This window comes from Sturnira hondurensis, unplaced genomic scaffold, assembly GCF_014824575.4.
Source record: "Sturnira hondurensis isolate 20B ecotype Veracruz unplaced genomic scaffold, ASM1482457v3 Scaffold0020237, whole genome shotgun sequence".
Taxonomy (NCBI): Eukaryota; Metazoa; Chordata; class Mammalia; order Chiroptera; family Phyllostomidae; genus Sturnira; species Sturnira hondurensis.
The window spans coordinates 5723932-5742839 of record NW_028092868.1 but is presented as its reverse complement, the minus strand read 5'-3'; the positions used below and the strand labels follow the sequence as shown (position 1 = coordinate 5742839).

General features: G+C 43.5%; 1 protein-coding gene across 1 annotated transcript in view; it reads left to right on the top strand.

Moving 5' to 3' along the window:
- The window catches only part of FARSB (phenylalanyl-tRNA synthetase subunit beta), a 54867-nt gene extending 37105 nt beyond the window's left edge, over nt 1-17762 (top strand). Inside the window, exon 17 of the mRNA XM_037029191.1 lies at nt 17490-17762. Within this exon, the coding sequence (XP_036885086.1) occupies nt 17490-17641 (152 nt within the window). The 3' untranslated portion in view covers nt 17642-17762. The remainder of the gene's footprint in view (nt 1-17489) is intronic.
- Nucleotides 17763-18908: the final 1146 nt, after the last annotated feature.

Genomic DNA, 18908 nt, shown 5'->3' with positions numbered 1-18908 from the left:
GAAAGAATGTTCTTGGATGATAGGTAGGGGGTGGGAGAAGGTGAAGGAGGGCAAGTTCTGCGAGAGATGCAGAGTTTGGAGGGGACAGGTGCCTGATGCCTGTGCACTGGTCACAGGCAACAGTTGGGGAGTTTATGCGAAAGCATCACATGGTGGCCTTTGTTGGAGAGCTGTTCTTTTCCATAAGAGCTGAAATTTCTGCCAAGGGCTTGTCTTCTTCCCACCCTCCAGTCTCCTGTAATTTGACTTCGGGCAGCTCAGAATTGGGTTCTCTCATCATTACTTGTTTGCCAGTGTACTTTTCGAGAATTCTGCTTTGAGACCTGCTTTAAGGTTATCCTTGTTACTAGCATCCTGAAAGCTGGTGTGACACCGCGTCCTCGCCTTCCGAAGTCTCCACTGAAGTCTTACTTCAGAAACGGGTTAACTGGATAAAAATCGGTTCCCTGAAACAGATTATGCCATGCATTTGAGGTCTAATTTTTTTTTCTTACTTGAAAGGTTGCAAAGAGCTGAATGGTAATTTGGAGCATAATTTATTGTGGGTTGATACTTGAATATGTAACTTTTATATTAATGGTGTTTCTGTAAACCATAAACCAGCGTCTTAGTGTTATGACTGTCCTTCCCCAGCAAGCTCCTGAGACACTGTTTCCCACAAGCACCTGCGTTCCCAGCCAGGAGGCAGGGACAAGTAGGACACGGTCCCTACCCTCAAGTGCCTGCAGCGGGAGAGACCCCTGCAGACCCGCTGCCATACCAGGCAGCCAAGACGAGAGTGCCTCGAGTCTCCGACGAGGGAGATAGTGCAGCTTCTTGAGGGCACCTGGGAAAGCATTCATGAGTTTCTGGGCCGTTCGATGGGCCTTTGAAAGAAGGATAGTTGGAGACGGAGGAAACAGGGCAAAGCACAGGAGAAAGCCAAAAAGGCTGGGAAACGTGGCCGAGTGCAGTTTGGTTCGACTGTAGGGTGAGGGAGGGTTTAGGACGATACTGAGAGCTTTGAATGCTGGAATCAGGAATCTTAGCTAATTAGGGGGAAATATTGAAGCTGCTTCTTCCTTTATTTTTTTAAGTGAGTGATATGATTATATCTGTACTTCAGAGGGATTAATCTGTCAGCAGTGTGTAGGTTGGGTTGCGTGAAGAGATGGCTGAAGGTGTTATGGTGGATTCTAGAGCAGTCGGAGTGAGGACTTGGACTTGAATGCTGGCCGTAGTTATACTAAGGACTGATCTAAGGAACTTCAGGAAGGTAGAAGCCACAGTATTCAGCCTTTGGAAAAGTTCGCGATATGTGCTGCTTGGAACCTTTTGTGATACAGCTAATATATATTGCTCTTCTTTTGTAAAGTTAGATTTTAATTATTCCAAACCTGTGACACTGTAATCTGAATCTTATATATTTATTTTAGCACCAAAACAATATAGTACTTAACACGTAATTTCTCTAATATGTAGATGTCTGATGTTTTGGTTTGGAGTATATTATTTTTATTAGAAGATACATTCATAAACTGTAACCACTTATGATGTGTTTGTAGATCTGTATGTTCCATTTTTTAGGCCAAATTGTTAATACGGTTTTTGGTTACATATGCGGACAGAGTCCCCATTCTGTCCCCATATGTAAGCTTGTGTTTTCTTTTGAATTCACTTTGGTTCTCATAATAAAATATTGCAACATTTTAAAGTTTTTACATGTGTGAGAAGCCCTAGATTTATGAATTTGAGAAGGTTTGGTACAACTTCTTTATACATATGTGCGGCCTCGATCAGTACATATTTCAGTGTATCTAACCAGCTTTCTTTGAAAAAAGACAAGTATTTACTTTGGATGTCCCCGTCAGCAGCACAGGCCACGTCACTCTCTCTAAGAGCCATCGAGCCAAAGGGAATTAGTGTCACTGGAAATAATAGCTCCTCATTTCTCATAGGGATTTCTAAGTCTATTTGGATTGTCTAATGGCAAATACAATTATCTTTTTTTATGGTTAAAGAAATTAAGACCTAAAGATGTGGCTTGTCAAAATAAATCAGCATTAGTTCTTCATCTGAAATTTCATAAACCTGTGAACTTCATACAGCTTTATCTCGTGAGTAAACCTGTAAACACAATTTGGTTGCTGGGGTATGTTTACTGACATCATTTTTTTCAAATGTATAATTTGTATGTTAAGTATAGGTCTTCTGATTATCAAAAAGTAAAGTAGAAAGAGATTAAGAACTACTGTTTCCCACCATTCTTGATCGCTGGGCTGTCTTCTGTCACTCTGGCATATGGCTTCCCTTTAATAATTAAAATCCCCGGTGGCTTTGCAGTTACTTCTGAGCTAAGTCTGTTCACCAGAAATCCCTGCTAATGTCAGTCCGCCGGCAGCTCTGCCTCATCTCGCTGCCCTTTCTAATGAACTGCCCGTTTCCTCCGGAGTGGCTTTTGGGGGTCGGGGGAGTGGGAGAGAATGTGATTCCCTTTCAGGAACTTGGCCCTGTTCATGTAACAGAAACCCGATCGGCACACCGATCCCAAAGAGTTTTGTTGACGCTGGCCTGTAAGCTTGCTTATTGTGCAGGCGGCAACCCTCGGCAGCACGTGGGGCCTCTGCTGAGGTCACTTAGCCTTACGTAGTTTGCATTTGCTGAGCACCCTTGCAATTAAGAATATAAAGTGAGGTAGACTGTGGAGTTGCCGATAGAGTAAAGTCAGTTGTTGAGGGAAACAAAGAGAGGAGCAGCTTTAACTTTTTATCAGACTGCAGTGCACTTAGAGGGTCTCCAAAGTGTCCACTCAGATGTTTCGGTGGCACTCAATCAGCTCATTACAATGCATGGATATGCCCTTTTCCATGCTTCTTCCCCTTTGTTTTTGTGGTTTTTTTGCAAACTAAATTATGTATGTTAAAATGCATTTCTCCTTTTCAGAAACCACTTTCGGGTGGGGAAAATTTTCCACATTTTTGTGTTTAGAGCAGTTATGTGGTTCCGGGCAAATCAGTGGCAAAAGCCAATTTTTTTAGAAGGCAGAGGGCTTTGTGTGGGGTTGACTGCAGCGGCTTAAGGGTGTATTTCCCCCCTTTAATTTGTTACCTATTTCAGTAGGTTCTACAGAAAACTTCAATTTAACTTGAGACAAGATCTCTGATGGACAGAAGTTTTAGAACTTTTAGTTTTGACGGTGCTAGTTTTCATGCTGCTCAGGATTCATTTTGTGAAATGAGAAGTAACCTTGCAAGTAAAGCACACATAATCCTGCACCAAACGTACCCGCAGCGGCTGTTAGGTGCCTTCTGTTACAGTAACACCTAATGATTATTGACGTGACCTATAGGTCAGGACCTCTTTCCTCTTTCAGGACACCTGAGAAAGGTTTCAGATGTTGACAGCTGGGTGAAATTGTGATGTTTCCCTGGTCTTCACACTGGTTTTCAGTGTAATATGAGCTTGGGAATATATGTGTGGAACAACCTGTTGGAGTCAAGTTGTTCCACTTATGGTTTGATTTACATAAAATGTCCTGCATGGCATGTCCACATTTACCATCAACAAAGACATTATTCTGTTAAGGCATCGGGTTTAAAAGAAAAACAGTTTGGGAGTTTTTCAAGCTTCCTGACCTTATTACTCTAAAAACACTCCTTATTCTTTTGGTTCCCTGTTTGTTGTGTTTGGGGCAAGCTTTCAGATACAATTCGGAGACGGGATTAAAAGACTCAGCAATACTAAACTTGTCAGCAGTTCAGCATCACTACGCAGTCGACACAGCGGGTAACACGGGGCTTCCATGTTTCCGCAGCTTCCGCAGTCACCACGGGAGTCATCACGCTCAGTGTCGTTTCTGTGCACGTTCATCGTCCTTGCCCACTTTTTCTTACTTGTGCAAGGCAGATTTCTCATGACTCATGGTCAGTCTTTTCTGGGGGTGGCGTGGCGGGGTTTGGTGCTTGTTTGGTTGACGTTTTAGCGCCCAGCAAGATCGAGTGGTGTGTTCCCGGTCTCACTGGGGTGGCGTGGTCCGCTCCGTGTCCCACCGACACTGTCATGACCTGGCGCTTCTCAGCCTTTTTACCCTTAAATCCTCTCTCCCCTGAGGAACCTTTAAATTTTAAGTTCAACCTTAAATTAAAAAACTAACATTTAACTATATCTGCTGAATAACTTTTAATATTATTTATTTACTTTGTTATAGTGTATCAAATTATATATTTGCCAATTAGCAATTTAAATGCTTAATGTCCATACCAAACATTTAAAAAAGTTATTCAAAAAAATTTTTAGCAAAAGTAAAATAATTGAAAAAGTCATTTCTTAGAAATCATTTTTAGTGAATGTGACTTTTCCTCAATGACAGCAAATAACCGCCTGGTAGTTAAATACGGTCAGTGTCTCTGTTCAGCACTTGCTGTAATCAGTGATGCATTGACTAGCTTTTTGAATTAGAAACTCAGAGCCTGAGCTACACACAGACGCTCTCGGGACCAGACACAAACAGTAACCACGAGGCAGCCAGCGGCAGCCCCCAGGCAGCTCCCCACGGGACTTCGCCGTCAGCGGCAGCCTTCCGTTCGCAGTCACCGCCATCCACCTCCACAGGCCCGATCGCACGTGGACTGACCGTCTCCCATGTCCGTGTCGCTCTTGTGGGGCTCGGGGCAACCCACTGAGAGGGACTGAACACCAAGGAGTGAGGGTTTTGTCAGCTTCAGCTGCGGAGGGCCACAAACCATGGTGACATGTAAGATTTTTTCATACTTCTGCTCTGTCCCCAAGAACCGGTTGTCACTCCTCTTAAAACTGTAGCTGAATGCATTTTGGGGGTTATTTAAATTTAACTACATGTACTGGGGGGAAAAAAGAGAGAACTAAAGATATTTTTATTTGCCACTTTGCACTCCTTTCCTGTTCCCAGACTGCACGCTGACTTCCACTGTTCCATAGAAAAGGCCCCACTACAGAGAGATGCAAGGGTTCATTGTCAGCTCATCAGGGGCCCAGGTTCTGAAACTTAAAGGATTTGAGGGTGACTTTTACTCCTCAGCTTTTATCTCGCACGTGGAAGACAGGTGTGCTTGCTCACGTACTGTCCGGTGTACGTGGGGGCCACACTTGGGCAGCCCCTGGTGTCGGACGTGGTGTGCTGGAGCGTACTGGTTATCACGGTCCTGTGAGTTCCTACACCAGGACGCGCTCTGGTGAGCCAATGTCGGTTCTCTAAGTGGCCGATCCAGCTTGGGTCCAGAAGGATTCGAGGATGCGGGGTGGGTAGAACAGTCGGTGAGCGTGAGTACAGCCCTGGGCGGGGCTGAGGAGAGCGGAGTGCTCTCCTGTGCACGTGGGCTCCCAGAGCACAGGCCTTGTCTCCTGGAGCCGCTGCTCCGGCTTTGATGTGGCTCTGTCTTTTCCAGCCATTGACATTTGGGGCTTTCTTCCTTGAAGATTAAACTAATCCTAACTTAGAAGTCATATTTTAATTTCTACCTGCCTGAACTCCTTTGCAGTATTAAAATGCTACTCAGTTCTAAGAATACTGAATCAAATTTTAAGCCAACTTGGGAGTTATTTTAACATTATTAGTTAAATCATTCATCTCTCTCTCAGTTCCTTTACTCTTCACTTTTAAATGCTCTTGATGGCTCACTCTTCTATCTGTATCTGCAGTGGTTTTATTCCAAACACCTTCATGTGTATTAGCTTCAAGGACATGCTTGTGTCTCATCGCCCTTAAGGCTCTTATTGCTAACCACTGGCATTTATTTCCCGTTGGCATTTTTACAGCTAGTGAGGACTTTGGCCCTTCCCAAGGACTGTGTTCAACAAATTTTGAAACCCACCTGGTGGAGAATCTGAAAGTCCATGGGTGCCGCTGGGAAGGTGATTGGGGGCCTCCCTCTTTACACCTTACTTAACTTGCTTTTCCTTTAGGTGCCATGGCCAAGGGTGTCTGAGGTTTTAATACCACTGAGTCATTGCACCACGTGCCATGGTACATGGCGAGTGGGAAACCTGATTGGTGTCAGTGTGGCTGTTCGTGAAGCAGCACACGGATTTCGGGGTCTGGGTGTTCTCGTTGCCTAGGACACCAGGCCCTTCAAGGTGTCCTGCACTTCTGGGTGCTGGACAGTGAATAGTAATTATGTTTCATTACCTTGACTTAAAAGGGGAAATCTGCCAAAACATTGATGATTCAACTCAAATTTCTCAAGTTCTCTTCGGTAATTTGAAGAAAATTTAGTGATATGTGTTAATGTGATACGGCAGAAGATTTTTCTGGTTTTTTGCCTTTTTTTTTTGGTCTTAAGTTCCTAAAATTTCCCAATAAAATTAAGTTAGTCACTTAAAATAATGTATGATATCTAATACTTTGTCAGGGTAAGGTAACAATAAAATGAGAGGATGTTGCATTTCCAAAAATAGTAGGAAATAATGTGATAGAGGAAAAAGCATGTATGTATCTAGATGGATGGATGGATGGATGGATGGATATTAAGGACAGAAATAACTTATGTATTTGAGTGACCTTAAAAATTGTTCAGGAAAAAAAAGTTCTAAGAGAATAAATAGGAGTAATTTAAAACAGGGAACTGCTTTTATTTCTTTTGAAGTGGATGTGTTCAAGCAAATAACTTTGTCAAATTTATCTGTATGCAAAATGTCTTTCCCCTGTGGTGTAGTCATAGTAGTTCCTTTAAAGGTGTAAAACTAGGGCGATAATTTTTAATCTTTTTTAAAAATTATTTTTATTATAGTTGACATAGAATATCATGTTAGTTTTAGGTGAACAACACAGTGATTAAACATTTATATGAGACCTGTCTGGAAAAAATACATCCATTGTTAATATGACAAGAATGGTTTATGCAACATCAATGTAACCAGCCAGCCAAGGAGAGTGGACTGGAATGCGCATGTGTGAACAATGACGACTTCATTGTACTAGTCAGTGGGGGTGGTAGACACAGTTGAGTGAGCATGTGTACTGTGTGGCCATTGCATTCAAAATGACTGAGTGAGTAAAGCAATGAATCTGCATCAGATTTTGCATTAAGCTTGAACAGTCCTCTGCGGAAACTACTTGGATGACTCAGAAGGCTTTGGGGGACAGTGCAATGAGTGCAGACCAAATAAAAGTGTGGCACAAACCCTTCGTAGGTGGCGGAGAGTCTTTGAAAGTGATCCACATTCTGGAAACCCTGCCACAAGCAGAACACCTGAGAATGTCGAATGTGTTGGGGCTGCAATCAGCAAAGATTGGCATCTGACAGAAGCTGATCTGGGGTATCCAGAAACTACTGTGTCTGAGATGTAGACGCAGGGCTTGGCGTGAAAGGTGTGGCAAAATTTGTTCTGTGGCTTCGGCTACCAGAGCAAAAGGAACATCGTGCTGCAGTTGCTAATGACTTGATTCAAACTGCTACCAATGAACCAAAGTTCCTCAAGAAAGTCATGACTTTGATGGGGACTGAGGCGCCATTGTCCTATGTACCGTGTTTCTTGTATCTTGTATCTTCTTCAATAAATGTCTCTCTTTTTTATAGTGCCTGGGTGGATACTTTCTGGACAGCCTCGTGTAGACTTAGGAAGTGATCACTCTGATAAGGCTAGTGCCCATTGGACACCATGCATGGTCATTGCAGTGTTGTTGGCTGTGCTTCCTGTGCTGTACTTTACTTTTTTTTTTTTTTAAGAATTGAGTGGAAGCATCCTTTAAGTAATTTAAACCCCATTTTGTTAATTTTTTGAAAGTCACATGCTTCTTAAAAATGCAAGTACACCTGTATAATTTTGTCAACTAGTTGTGACCCCAGTAAATTCAGTAAAAAGGAAAAAATGCAAGTACAGTACAAACAGCTTTTTCCTGAACTACTTGAGAGTAAATCACCAACCTGATATCCCATTTCCCCTGAGTACTTTAGTATGTGTTAACTCCAAACAAGGCCATCATCCTACAGAACCACAGTGTAATCATCGACACCAGGAAAATGCTCGTGTTACTGTTAACCACCGTCCACTCCCCACATCCTGCGCAGATTTCATCAGTGCTTCACATCAGAGAATTGCTCGTTGCCCCCAGCTACCACGGCTCATTAATTTTGTTCTGGCGTTCTAGCACCACCTTTCCTTGACCTTCAAGACCTTGACACTTTTGAAGGTTACAAACCAATTATTTTGTAGTGTGTCCCTCAGTTTTGGGCCTCCTGATCTTTACTTACTACTAGACCCCGGGTGGCATCTTTGGGAGAAAGCTGCAGAATTAAGGTTGTGTTCCCAGTGCAGCCCATAGAGTGTCCCACCAAGACGCAGGTTCCATTTACCTTTTAACTGGTAATGTTCACCAATCCCTTGGCAGGGGGACTACCTCAAAGGCTTTTTTACTACAAAGGCTTTTACTACAAAGTTATTCCTTTCTCCATCACAACGTGAATGTTGTGTCCCTAATTTGGCTTCCTGTTTATTTATATCAGTATGGACTCAGTATTTCCTATTTTATTCAGTGTATTTTAATCCCCTGCAGTCATTATTCTGATGCTCCCGTTGTCCCCAGTTTGGCTAAAGGTAGCCCCTTCATGCTGGCTTTTTTGACCTTTTAACATGTTCCTATTAGTTTGTATTATTATTAGTACTGACTGTCTTTGTGCACTTTTAAGACTTCCTGTCTCAACTAAGAAGATGTACCATGCTTATCTGGAACTTTCCTTTGCTCTGTTTTTCCATCCTGGTTCTACTTGGGTAGGGGGTGGGTGGGTGTGTTTATTGCTATTAGGGGTGAGAGTTGCTATTTGCATGTGTATATGCATATGTGCATATGAACTGTTCCCATCCTAAGGCCACAACAATACCTCCATTGCAGCACGGCCCTTCAGGGTCATTCCAGTTTCCTCCTGTTCCATTCTTCTTTAATAGTGAGGAACCTGACTCCCATTATCTCTTACCTATCTATCTATCTATTTATTTATTTAACTATACTTTCGGTTTGTTTATTTATTTATTTGCTTTTTCATTAGAGTTTATTGCATGAACAGAACCAATATTCAAAAATTATTAGTAAAGGTACTATTTAGTAATTCATTTTAAGGAAAAACATAAGGATGGAAAATGCTTCTTATCATTTCTTTCTTTCTTTTTTATTTTTCTGACCAGTGCCCCTGTGTGTAACCTAAACTCCATTTTGTCCCCTGCTATGGGCCCTGCTCCTCACTCAGACTCAGACTGTCCCCTGCTTACCTGAGGAGTCTTCCCCTCCTTTGGCTTGCAACCACGTGGCGACTTTCCCTCCCGGATCTGGGTTCCGCTGCATTGTTCTGGAAGAGAAAGGGGAAGGACTTCTCAAAGTCTGGAGGAACCTCCGTCAGCTGGGAGATACTTGTTCAGTAGATGGCAGGTGGTGATGGAGGAAATAGATTTCTGGGCTCGTCATACACAGTTTCTGTCTCAGACCTGGAACCGGCTGTGTCTCCAAGCAGTTGCGGTTCCTTTTAGTGGGAAATCGAATTTCGATCACAGTCTGGGTGCTAAGGTTGCCCATCACTACTGAGCAAGTCATTGTTTCCAGGAGTTTTTAGTATGCAGAGCGGGGGAACTCCACCCACTTTTTAAAGGACAGAAATTGAATTCATGTGAATCTTTCCAGTTTATACCGAGGATTAGAGAATTTTTACTCACTGGGTTTGGCTTTATAATTTATAGCTCTTTACACTGGAAACTTGTTTTCTAAAAATTTACCTTACTACTTATTTGTTTACCCTATTTCTACCATCTGTCCAGCTAGTTTAGTTTCAAAATAATATCAGTATTATTGCTGACAACTGAGTACAAATATAGTCTGTTAAGCAGAATCTTAAGTCTTTTTGTACTTAGGATATACACGGTGGGGCAGAAATAAGTTTACAGTTGTGAATACATGAACTAAGAGTTTATTCTTGTCTTATTATTTATTGTATTATTTTCCATGTGAACAACTGCAAACCCACTTTTTCCCACCCGTGTACTATCAGCTAAAGCATGTTTAGAGAATTGCATCTTCATTCCCTTCACACTCTTCCCTCCCTGCCTCTATAGTTTATGAAAAGTATTTTTGTTTATTCTGTAGTTTTTTAAAAATATGCGCATGCGTGGATCTCCTCTCCTCCACTTTCTCAGCTGAAGAGTTGCTACCAGACAAGCTGTCTGTACGGCCTTCACTGGCCGTCCCTCTGCAGCATCGCCTGGAGACCCCCGCCCTTTGACCCTGCCGTGGGTCTGTGCCGCAGAGTCCGCGGTTCGTTCAACCAGCCCTCTGTCGGTGGACATGCGGGCTGCCGCCAGTCTGTTGCCCTTACAGATGATGCCGCAATGAGTGGCTTAGTGCGTGTTAGGGACTTTTGCTAGGGTTTCAGGACCGGTGCCCCGAAGTATGGGGTTAGTAGGACAAATGGTAAATTAATATTTTTGCTAGATACTGCCAGACCTCCTCCGTGGGACTCATGGTTCCAACACTGTACAAACTCAGCAGCAGTGTGTGAGCAGAACGCTGTTCACAAGGTTCCCTGGTTTGGGCCAGTCTTTCAGGTGGGAATGGTATCCATTGCACTGGTAACTGGGTCTCCCTCATTACGAGCAAGTAAACATATCTGCACCTTCACAGGACATTTTTATTTCCTTTTCTGTGAACTAACTGCCTGTTCACATGTGACATGTGTGCTTGTTTTTTCTTCTTTTTTTTTTAGAGAGATTTTATTTATCTTTTAGATGGGAAGGGAAGGAGGAGAGGGAGAGAAATATCAATGTATGGTTGCCTCTCATGTGTCCCCTGCTGGGACCTGGCCTGCAACCCAGGCATGTGCCCTGACGGGGAGTCGAACCGCGATCCTTTGGTTCGCAGGCCCAGGCTCAATCCACTGAGCTACACCAGCCAGGGCTATTTTTTCTTTAAGTTTCTTGGTCTTTTTCTTCTCTGTTTTTAGGAACTTTTTATGTGTTTGGGATATTAACACTTTATGATATGTATTCAACTATTTTTATGATCTCTTTTGTTATGTTTTTGCCATGTAGATTTTAAAATTTTTTATATGGTAAAACTTAATACTTTTTTTCTTTATTGCCTCTGGACTTGAGTGTCCCGGTTAAGAAAGCTTCTCCCACTCTGGGATGAGGGAGGAGTTCCTACGCCTCGACTCGTGCTTTCGTTTCAGTGTCTTACCTGTTTGTAACTTACCCTGAGTACATGTGAGGAATAGGTCCAGTTTAATCTTCCCTTCTATGCTTTGTACATTGTTTTGATGTATGTTGCTTTCCAGCCATTGCTGGGGCTTTTTTATATAGCATAAATGTTTGACTTTCTAAATTTACTTTGTTTTATGGTAAGTGCTTTTTGAATCCACGAAGGAATAGAAGAGAACTAAAATATTTACAATCTTTGATATTTCTAAAGGATGAAATGATTTATACAGCCCTTCAGTCAGATTGAACACGTTCGGGAGAAAACTTGGAGATATTTGAAACTGGGTGAGAGTAGAAATCCAGTCCACATCAGAGCGAAGTTCACAGATGTGTAGGTACATATACAGCTTGCTGCAGTCTCCGTTTCCAGAACGGACCTTGAACTGTAGCTGGGTGACTCAGTTGGTTGCAGTGATGTCCCCCACACCGGGAAAGCTGTGGGTTTGACCCCTGGTCAGGGCACATACCTAGCTGACAGGTTTCGTCCCCGTGTATGGGAGGCAACCAATCAGTGCTTCTCTCCCTTTCTCGCTAAAATCAGTAAACATATCCTCAGATGAGGACTTAAAAAAAAGACCTCTGTCATTTAACTTTTTTCTTGAGAAACATTTCAAGAAATTTGCAAGCACTCATCAGAGTTGCCCCAGTCGTCTCCTCAACCAGCCCCTGTTGGATCACATTTATATTCCGACGTTCCTGACCTCCTTCAGATTTGGAACTGTGAGTATGTGTGAGTATGTGTTTATGAGAGACACGCAGCTAAAATTAGATTTTAAAATTGATCTTCAGAAGTGTTAAGAAGGGATAGGAATGGAAATAAGCTACAATTTTTCTAGACAGAATAAAACTGGGGAGTTTAAAGTTATGATTTTAGACATTTAGTCATAAGGTGATCGTGGTGATCTATTTTTAAAAAATTCTTTGTCGAAGACACTTTTCCATTAGTTAGAAGACTAGGCTATGCTGGTGACTTTTTAAGAATAAAGTTCTGCCCTGGCTGGCATAGCTTAGTGGATTGAGCGCGGGCCTGCGAACCAAAGGATTGCGGTTCGATTCCCAGTCAGGGCACATACCTGGGTGGCAGGCCAGCTCCCAGCAGGGGACCTACGAGAGGCAACCATACATTGATATTTCTCTCCCTATCTCCTTCCCTTGCCCTCTAAAGATAAATAAATAAAATCTTTTAAAAAAAGAATAAAGTTCTACAGGAGGCAGCTGTTACATGCACAGATCTTGCCAGGCTGCCTGGATTGCACGGGCTGAGCACAGGTCGCCCTGCGAGGGCCGTGCAGTGGGCCGTGCAGTGGGGGCTCGGGGGGTGCCCCCGCTCTCTTGTCCGTTTCCGCTGCGTAAGAGGTAATGATGTCTGCAGGTGCGTTGGGATCAGCGCTGTAGAGTTGTGTAAGGGGGTTTCTTTCTTTTGATCTTCAGAAGGGGATGAAAGATAGCCATTAAACTCAAGGGATTAGGTCCCCTTTCTTTAAAGACCTTAGGTACCATAAATATTTCACTTTAGATGTAAGGTGAAGAATTGTTATGCGTCTGGGGGAAATGGTGTTTTATATTACCAGTTAGAAATTATTCAGTCTCCACTTACAAATTAAATGCTATTTGCTGAGAGATTTTTTCCAACCTAAAGTGTACCGAGATGTGAAAAAATGTGTATGCTCATATTTGGTAGTTCGGCCGTTTTTCTTTCCGTCCTACTCCTAAACCCTCCCTTTTCTTTACTGTTTTGCCGACGCTGTGCCTTGTCCTCCTTGGGTCCCCCTCGGTGTATAATTCCACCCAAGAAACTTCTGGTGCTAACACTGTAGGAACCACTACTTTAAAAAATGGTACCATGCTCACATGAATGGTGTGCGTCTTCACTTTTTTTTAAAGCCTTATATTTTGTTGTTCCTTTAAATTAACATTATATAGAAAAGCAAAGTGAGGTTCACGTGTCGGCAGCAGGAACGCCGAGGATTTTTTTATGTCCTTCGTGTGAGTGCGAGGATGGTGGTGGGAATGTGGAACGTGGTGTTTTCTATGACTGAGATTGTATTGGAGTTGGGGTTGGGGTGGGAGGGGCAGGGTTTGGGTAGGTGCCAAACGCCTGTTAAATGGTTATTCCTTACTTTCTCCCAACAGTACGTACACAGTCACTTATAACAGATGTAAAATACCAAATACATTCAGTTGCCCAATGGCTTTATTGAATCTATATAATTCTGCATTTTGTGTTTTCTTCCTGAATTTGGGGACCTGTATGATCATTGGTATTAAATTAAGCTCATGATTGTGGTTTCTGTTATTTGCTAAAACATGTGACAGACAGACATTCCGTTTTTAGTGTTCCCTGCCCTCTTTATTTTGTTTTTATTTTTCATTGTAGAAAATTTGGGTGATAAGTACCAAATTCCAGGAAGTTACACTCTGTGGGTTTGAACCTCTAAAGCACATGTTAGTGATGTGCAGGAAGGGAAAAGGAAGGTTTCCTAGTAGGTAAATTAGAGATGAACCGATACTAAATACCAAGTAAATTAGTTGAGTTATTCCTTAATATTAACCTCCTAGCAGGGGGTTAATATTAAGGAATTAAGAGTCTCATGCTTGATAACACTCTCCACCTTTCAAGTTAGGGGTCTGCTCAGTTACCACCTTAACCTCCTACTCCCGTTGCTCTATAAAGTTATAGGAATGAGTCTGTGTGGAAAGTTCATCCAAACTTGGGTCCTGGAATATTACCCTAAAAGAAAGGGGCAAGACCACATTGGGGACGGTGTTTGGCAGTGAGCAGGAGCGGGGCTCACTAGCTCTTTGAAGGTCAATTAGCCAGAAAATGTGCTCAAGGCAAGCAGGCAGGCGCTGCCCTGGATTACCCGCCCAGAATTGGCCCCGGGTCCTGCTGTCTTGCACGGAGACAATTACAGACCTCGAGGAGGTGCTGCAAAAGCCTTAATTACGGGACTTACTCACACCCCAGTAAGTTTTGGAAATTCTTGTTTGTGCTTAACCTGTGTTTCTTTTGTCTGGGCTTCCACATGTACTTCAACAGAGAACACTGCTTTCCCCAAATCTGTTTCACGTTGGAAACCCTTTCACTGGGGTGAACACTAGCAAAGCTGAGTTTAATCAGTGTGAGGAACTGGGCGGGGGGTGTCGTGCTGAGAGGCTTTTTGCTGGGGAGCATTTTGGACACAGGCTGAAAATTGTATTTATGCATTTTGGTACATCGGTATACCAGGGACTCTGGGCTTAAACACATGAAAAAAAGAAAGCAAATGTACTTTGTAGAATTCGAGTTTTAGAATTCCCATTCATAGGGCGGCATGACTTCCCTGAATCGGCAACCTCATGTTTCTACACACAATGGGCCGTTTTTCCTCCAGAAACACGTCTGTCTATCGGCAAGATAAGAGGAGCCCCTATCCATTATCCAGCTCTGACTGTTCATAAGCCTGGACCCTGGGTTCTGTTCGGATGTGACTTTTTTCTTTCAGGAAAGGCTTTGAGTGAAGCGGCATCAGTTCCAGAGAGAGCATTTTGATCGCACTGATCTGCCCGCGTTGGGAGCTGCCCGACTTGCCCGCCGGCCTGGGGTTCATGCGGCCTCGGGGGCGCATCCCCTGTGCTGTTCGCGAGGCAGTCCTCTCCTGTCTGCCCTTTGAACCAGTTCGTTTCTGCCTGCAGGGATTGCTTTGAACCATAGACTCTTAAAAAGCACCAAGAAATGCTGGTGTTTTTATCATTTCAAATTTTCTTTCAGTATTTCTAGTTTCACATACAACACCAAATGGCATATTTTGGGGTTTTCTCTGTACCCCTTTCAAACCTGAAGGTGCTTTTGTCTGTCTTTTAGTTCCTGTCTGGAGAACCGAACTTCCGCCTTGCTCTAACTGAACAGGGGAGTCCATAAGATGTGTTTCTATCATAATCTGACCTTGTTAGAAATGAAAAAAATGGCAAGAAAAGGTTAAATTGTCATCACAGGTTAAAGTGTCTAGTTTTCTGTGAAGTGGAGTTTATGCCGAAATCCCGATACTGGGCTGAATTTGTACCTGTGGGTGGGGCAGGAGGGGATCATTGCTGGATGCTAGGGCCTGGTGTGGGGGACTCCCATGGGTCGTCCACATGCTGGGCTGGGAGTTTGATATTTATGTCATTTTGAATATCCTCATACTTGCATATGTTTTAAATAATGCATGATAAGAATTTCAGTTTTCTTTGGAAAGAGAAAATTATATTTATTGATAAGAATATATTTTTTGACCTAAGTGTTTGATGAACAAAGCAAAGTTTGGTCCAAATTCCTAGCGGGAGGTGCAGCTGGTATTATCATACTTGCTAACTAAAGAATATGAATACTAACTGAACTAAAAATTGTTGATTCTAAAAGTTGTCTTATGAAGTAAACATTCTAAATTCTTTTCTCTTAGGCTTTATTTTGATAACACTGTCAGAACTAGCACGTCTGGCTTGGATTCTGAATTAGTCTAGTTTTACGCTTTAGTTTAAATGAATCCAGTCAAACTGGAATTTGAAGATAGATGAAAGGGAGGATTTTGGTGATAAAGGGAGGATTTTGGTACAGTGAGGATTCTTAAACAGTCAGGGAAGGTTCTGAAATTTTCCTTTCTGAATGGCCTTTCGGATCGACTGGGGTCTTTTGCATGTCTTGTAGGTAGTGCAGATCAAGGCACAGCAGCCAGGTGGTGGGTGACATGGTGGGTGACAGAGTAAGTGACTCCCCAGCAACCCTTCCTGTGACTGCTGATTACACTGTGTACCACCAGGAACTTTTCCAAACTTCACTTGTGCCATTTGAAGTTTTCTTTTATTTGGAAAGGGGAATGGTATTGTCCTTTAAGTCGGGTTTTCATTTTGAGAGAATTACAGTGTTCGGTCTTGACCAGGTTTAGCTATTCGGGCCTTGCTGAGGCTCTGTCTTACCAGTCCAGTGCGGTTTCTCTATTAGTTTGAGTCCTCTTCCCACCCCACTTCCAGGGCAGATTAGCACACGAGGCCAAATAATTACGACCTTCAGACGCAGGCCTTTGAAATGCCTGCTTTAATAGACAGGGAAACAGAATTGTTTAGTTTTGGGGGGTGCGAAAATCATATCACCTTATATTTGAACCATATTCCTTTGGGAGTTTTAAAAAATGATAATGAAAGATTTTCAGGACTATAAACAAATGTCCTGTGTGATCAGGAAACACGCGTGATCCCTTGTGTTTCTGTGGAGTGGCTGGTGCTGACCTGACGGCCACCCCCACCCCCCATTTCTGAATGTCTTCATCATGTTGACCTTGGAGCCATTAGTGGCGACTCAGCAGTTTACCCCTTCATAAATAATGCACTCTGTCTGGAATGGCAGGCTGGAGGCCTGTGGCCCAGCCCTGCGGGTATTTATAGTTCATGCCAGTAAACGTTTCGGTTGGAGCCATCAGGAGCTGTGGGCCTGATCCTTTTTCAAGTTGATGGTGAGAGAAGTGAGTCAGCATTTGTTTTTTTCTTTGTTTTGTTTTGAATGTCAGCGGCGTACAGAGTGTTGATGTACCTCTCTGGCACCAGTCATTAGTGCACATGGGGCTGGCCGCTCTGTTTTTCCTCTTCAAACCTCAAGAACTGTTACTGGTTTGGTAAGGCCTAGCTGTGCCTTGGCGCCAAATGAAGAGAGAATTTCCTGCCTGTCCTGAAACACATCAGGGGTCGGCCCAGACTTGCCTGGGGCTGGCCTTCGCTGTGGTGTGACGGTCAGCGCTCCAGAACTGCTTGGCGAGCACCTTTCCCGGCAGAAACATGGATAGCGTCCAGGTGACAAGGTCTTTGTCTGCCGATGACGTGCGGCTGTGTTTCTCTGTAATAAGGCAGAAAACCTCAATGCAGACTTTTTTGTCAAGCAAGTATCACTTTGGAAAAACCTGTTTTGAAACAGGTTGTTCCCATGCAAGGTTGTTGGTTTTACATTTCATCGTTCCCTTTGTCCTTTCCGGACCTGTTCGACACCTGGGCACAGCTCCGCTAAGACTTCTGCCAACGGCGCCCTTCGGCTTCCCTTCTTCGTCCTTCTTCTGCCGGGACCCGTGACAAACGACACAGGGCCCCGGCTCCTCGCCGGCCCTCAGCTCTCCTTGCAGCAGATACCTCTTCTCGAGGCTAGAAAGTGCGAGGAAGCACTCTCATTTCCTAGTCAGTGGTTTAGAGAAGGATCGTTCTTTTTAGAGTAGACTAGTGAGCTTTTACTGTGAAATGTCCATTGGCATTTTAGCCAGGAGAAACATTGATTTTTCTCCCATTCTGTTTTGCAGGTCCTGCTTTCTTCCCCGGGCGATGTGCCGAGATCTTCGTCAGGGGTCAGAGCGTTGGGAAGCTGGGGGTCCTTCACCCTGATGTGATCACCAGATTTGAGCTGACCATGCCCTGCTCCTCGCTGGAAATCAACATCGAGCCCTTTTTATGAAGATGGGTCTCTGCTGTGTGTGGTTCTGTCCCCGAAAGCCCCTTTCCCCTTCACTGGTGTCCTTTAGTTGTCTGCACAGGAACAGCCATTGTGCTTTAATGTCGAATAAAGCAGAGCACTGCCTCTTCCGTGGGTAGATCTGCCCATTCTCCACATTAGGCCAGCTTGCTTGTGCAAATGCGAATGTGGTCTCTGGGTGATGCTTCTTGGTTTGGTAAAAGCTCAGTGCTGGCCAAGAAACGCACTAGCGGAGGGCAGAGCCGTCCACAAATCAGAGAGGCTCCTGGGACATCAGAGCATCACACCGTGGGCCGTGAGGACCACTGCAGGACGGGCCCTTCTTCCCAGTGATGACTCGAGGTGGTTGACTAGAGGGCATGTTGACCAAGCGCGACATGACGGAGAGTTTTTAGTTTTCATTTTCTATATTTGACCTGTGTTCATTCTTGGGGGATGATGACGTAGCATTTTTAGAAAATCTTTAAGAACCAGTGATGGTCTATTAGTTACAGCCTCTGAAGTCGTTTTAAAGTGAAACAAAAATCTACAACACAAATATTCAAAACATTTGAGAGTATGTAGGTGTTTTTTACTCTCATCTGATACTCTGAGGCAGAGCTAGAGTTTACACAAGCTAAATCTGTTCTGCCAGAAGAAAAAAAGCCATGTTGGTATTGCTGTAGTTTGAATATTAGGAAACAGTGAAAACTTACTGCCCTAGGCCAGACATTTTACTATAATCATTATTCTAAAATCAAAATCATTGTTTTATATGCTTAACTGAGCTCCTAGTTTCTGTCTTCTTTTATAGGAAGGCATTGGCTCATCTCTGACGTAGGCTCCTGCCAGTCTTCCTCAGCTTACCTCCTAGTTTACTTTCACGCTCTGATCTGGAACCCTCCAGGGGGCGCCACCTGCTGAGAAAAGCGGGGACTGATGTTGGAGAAGAATGCTCAGCTACTCTTGAGATGAAATGCAATAAAATGTAAAACTCTAAGTGAGGTAGAAATAGCCCAGAAAGATAGACTAGAATTACGCTTCTGCAACTTTGCTGAGCCTACTTTTCAGAGCAAACAGAAGCGTATTGCAACCTCAAAGGGGGACAGCAGCGTCCCGCTTAGCAACCTTGCGACCACGGACTCGCATCTGCTCCTTCCCCTTCTGCTGTAAGCACATTCTTACAACATTTTAAAAATGGAATGAGACGTGCTCATAAAAAATGCTTGTCCAAAGGTTTATATCCAGCGTATAAAGACTTCTTATAACT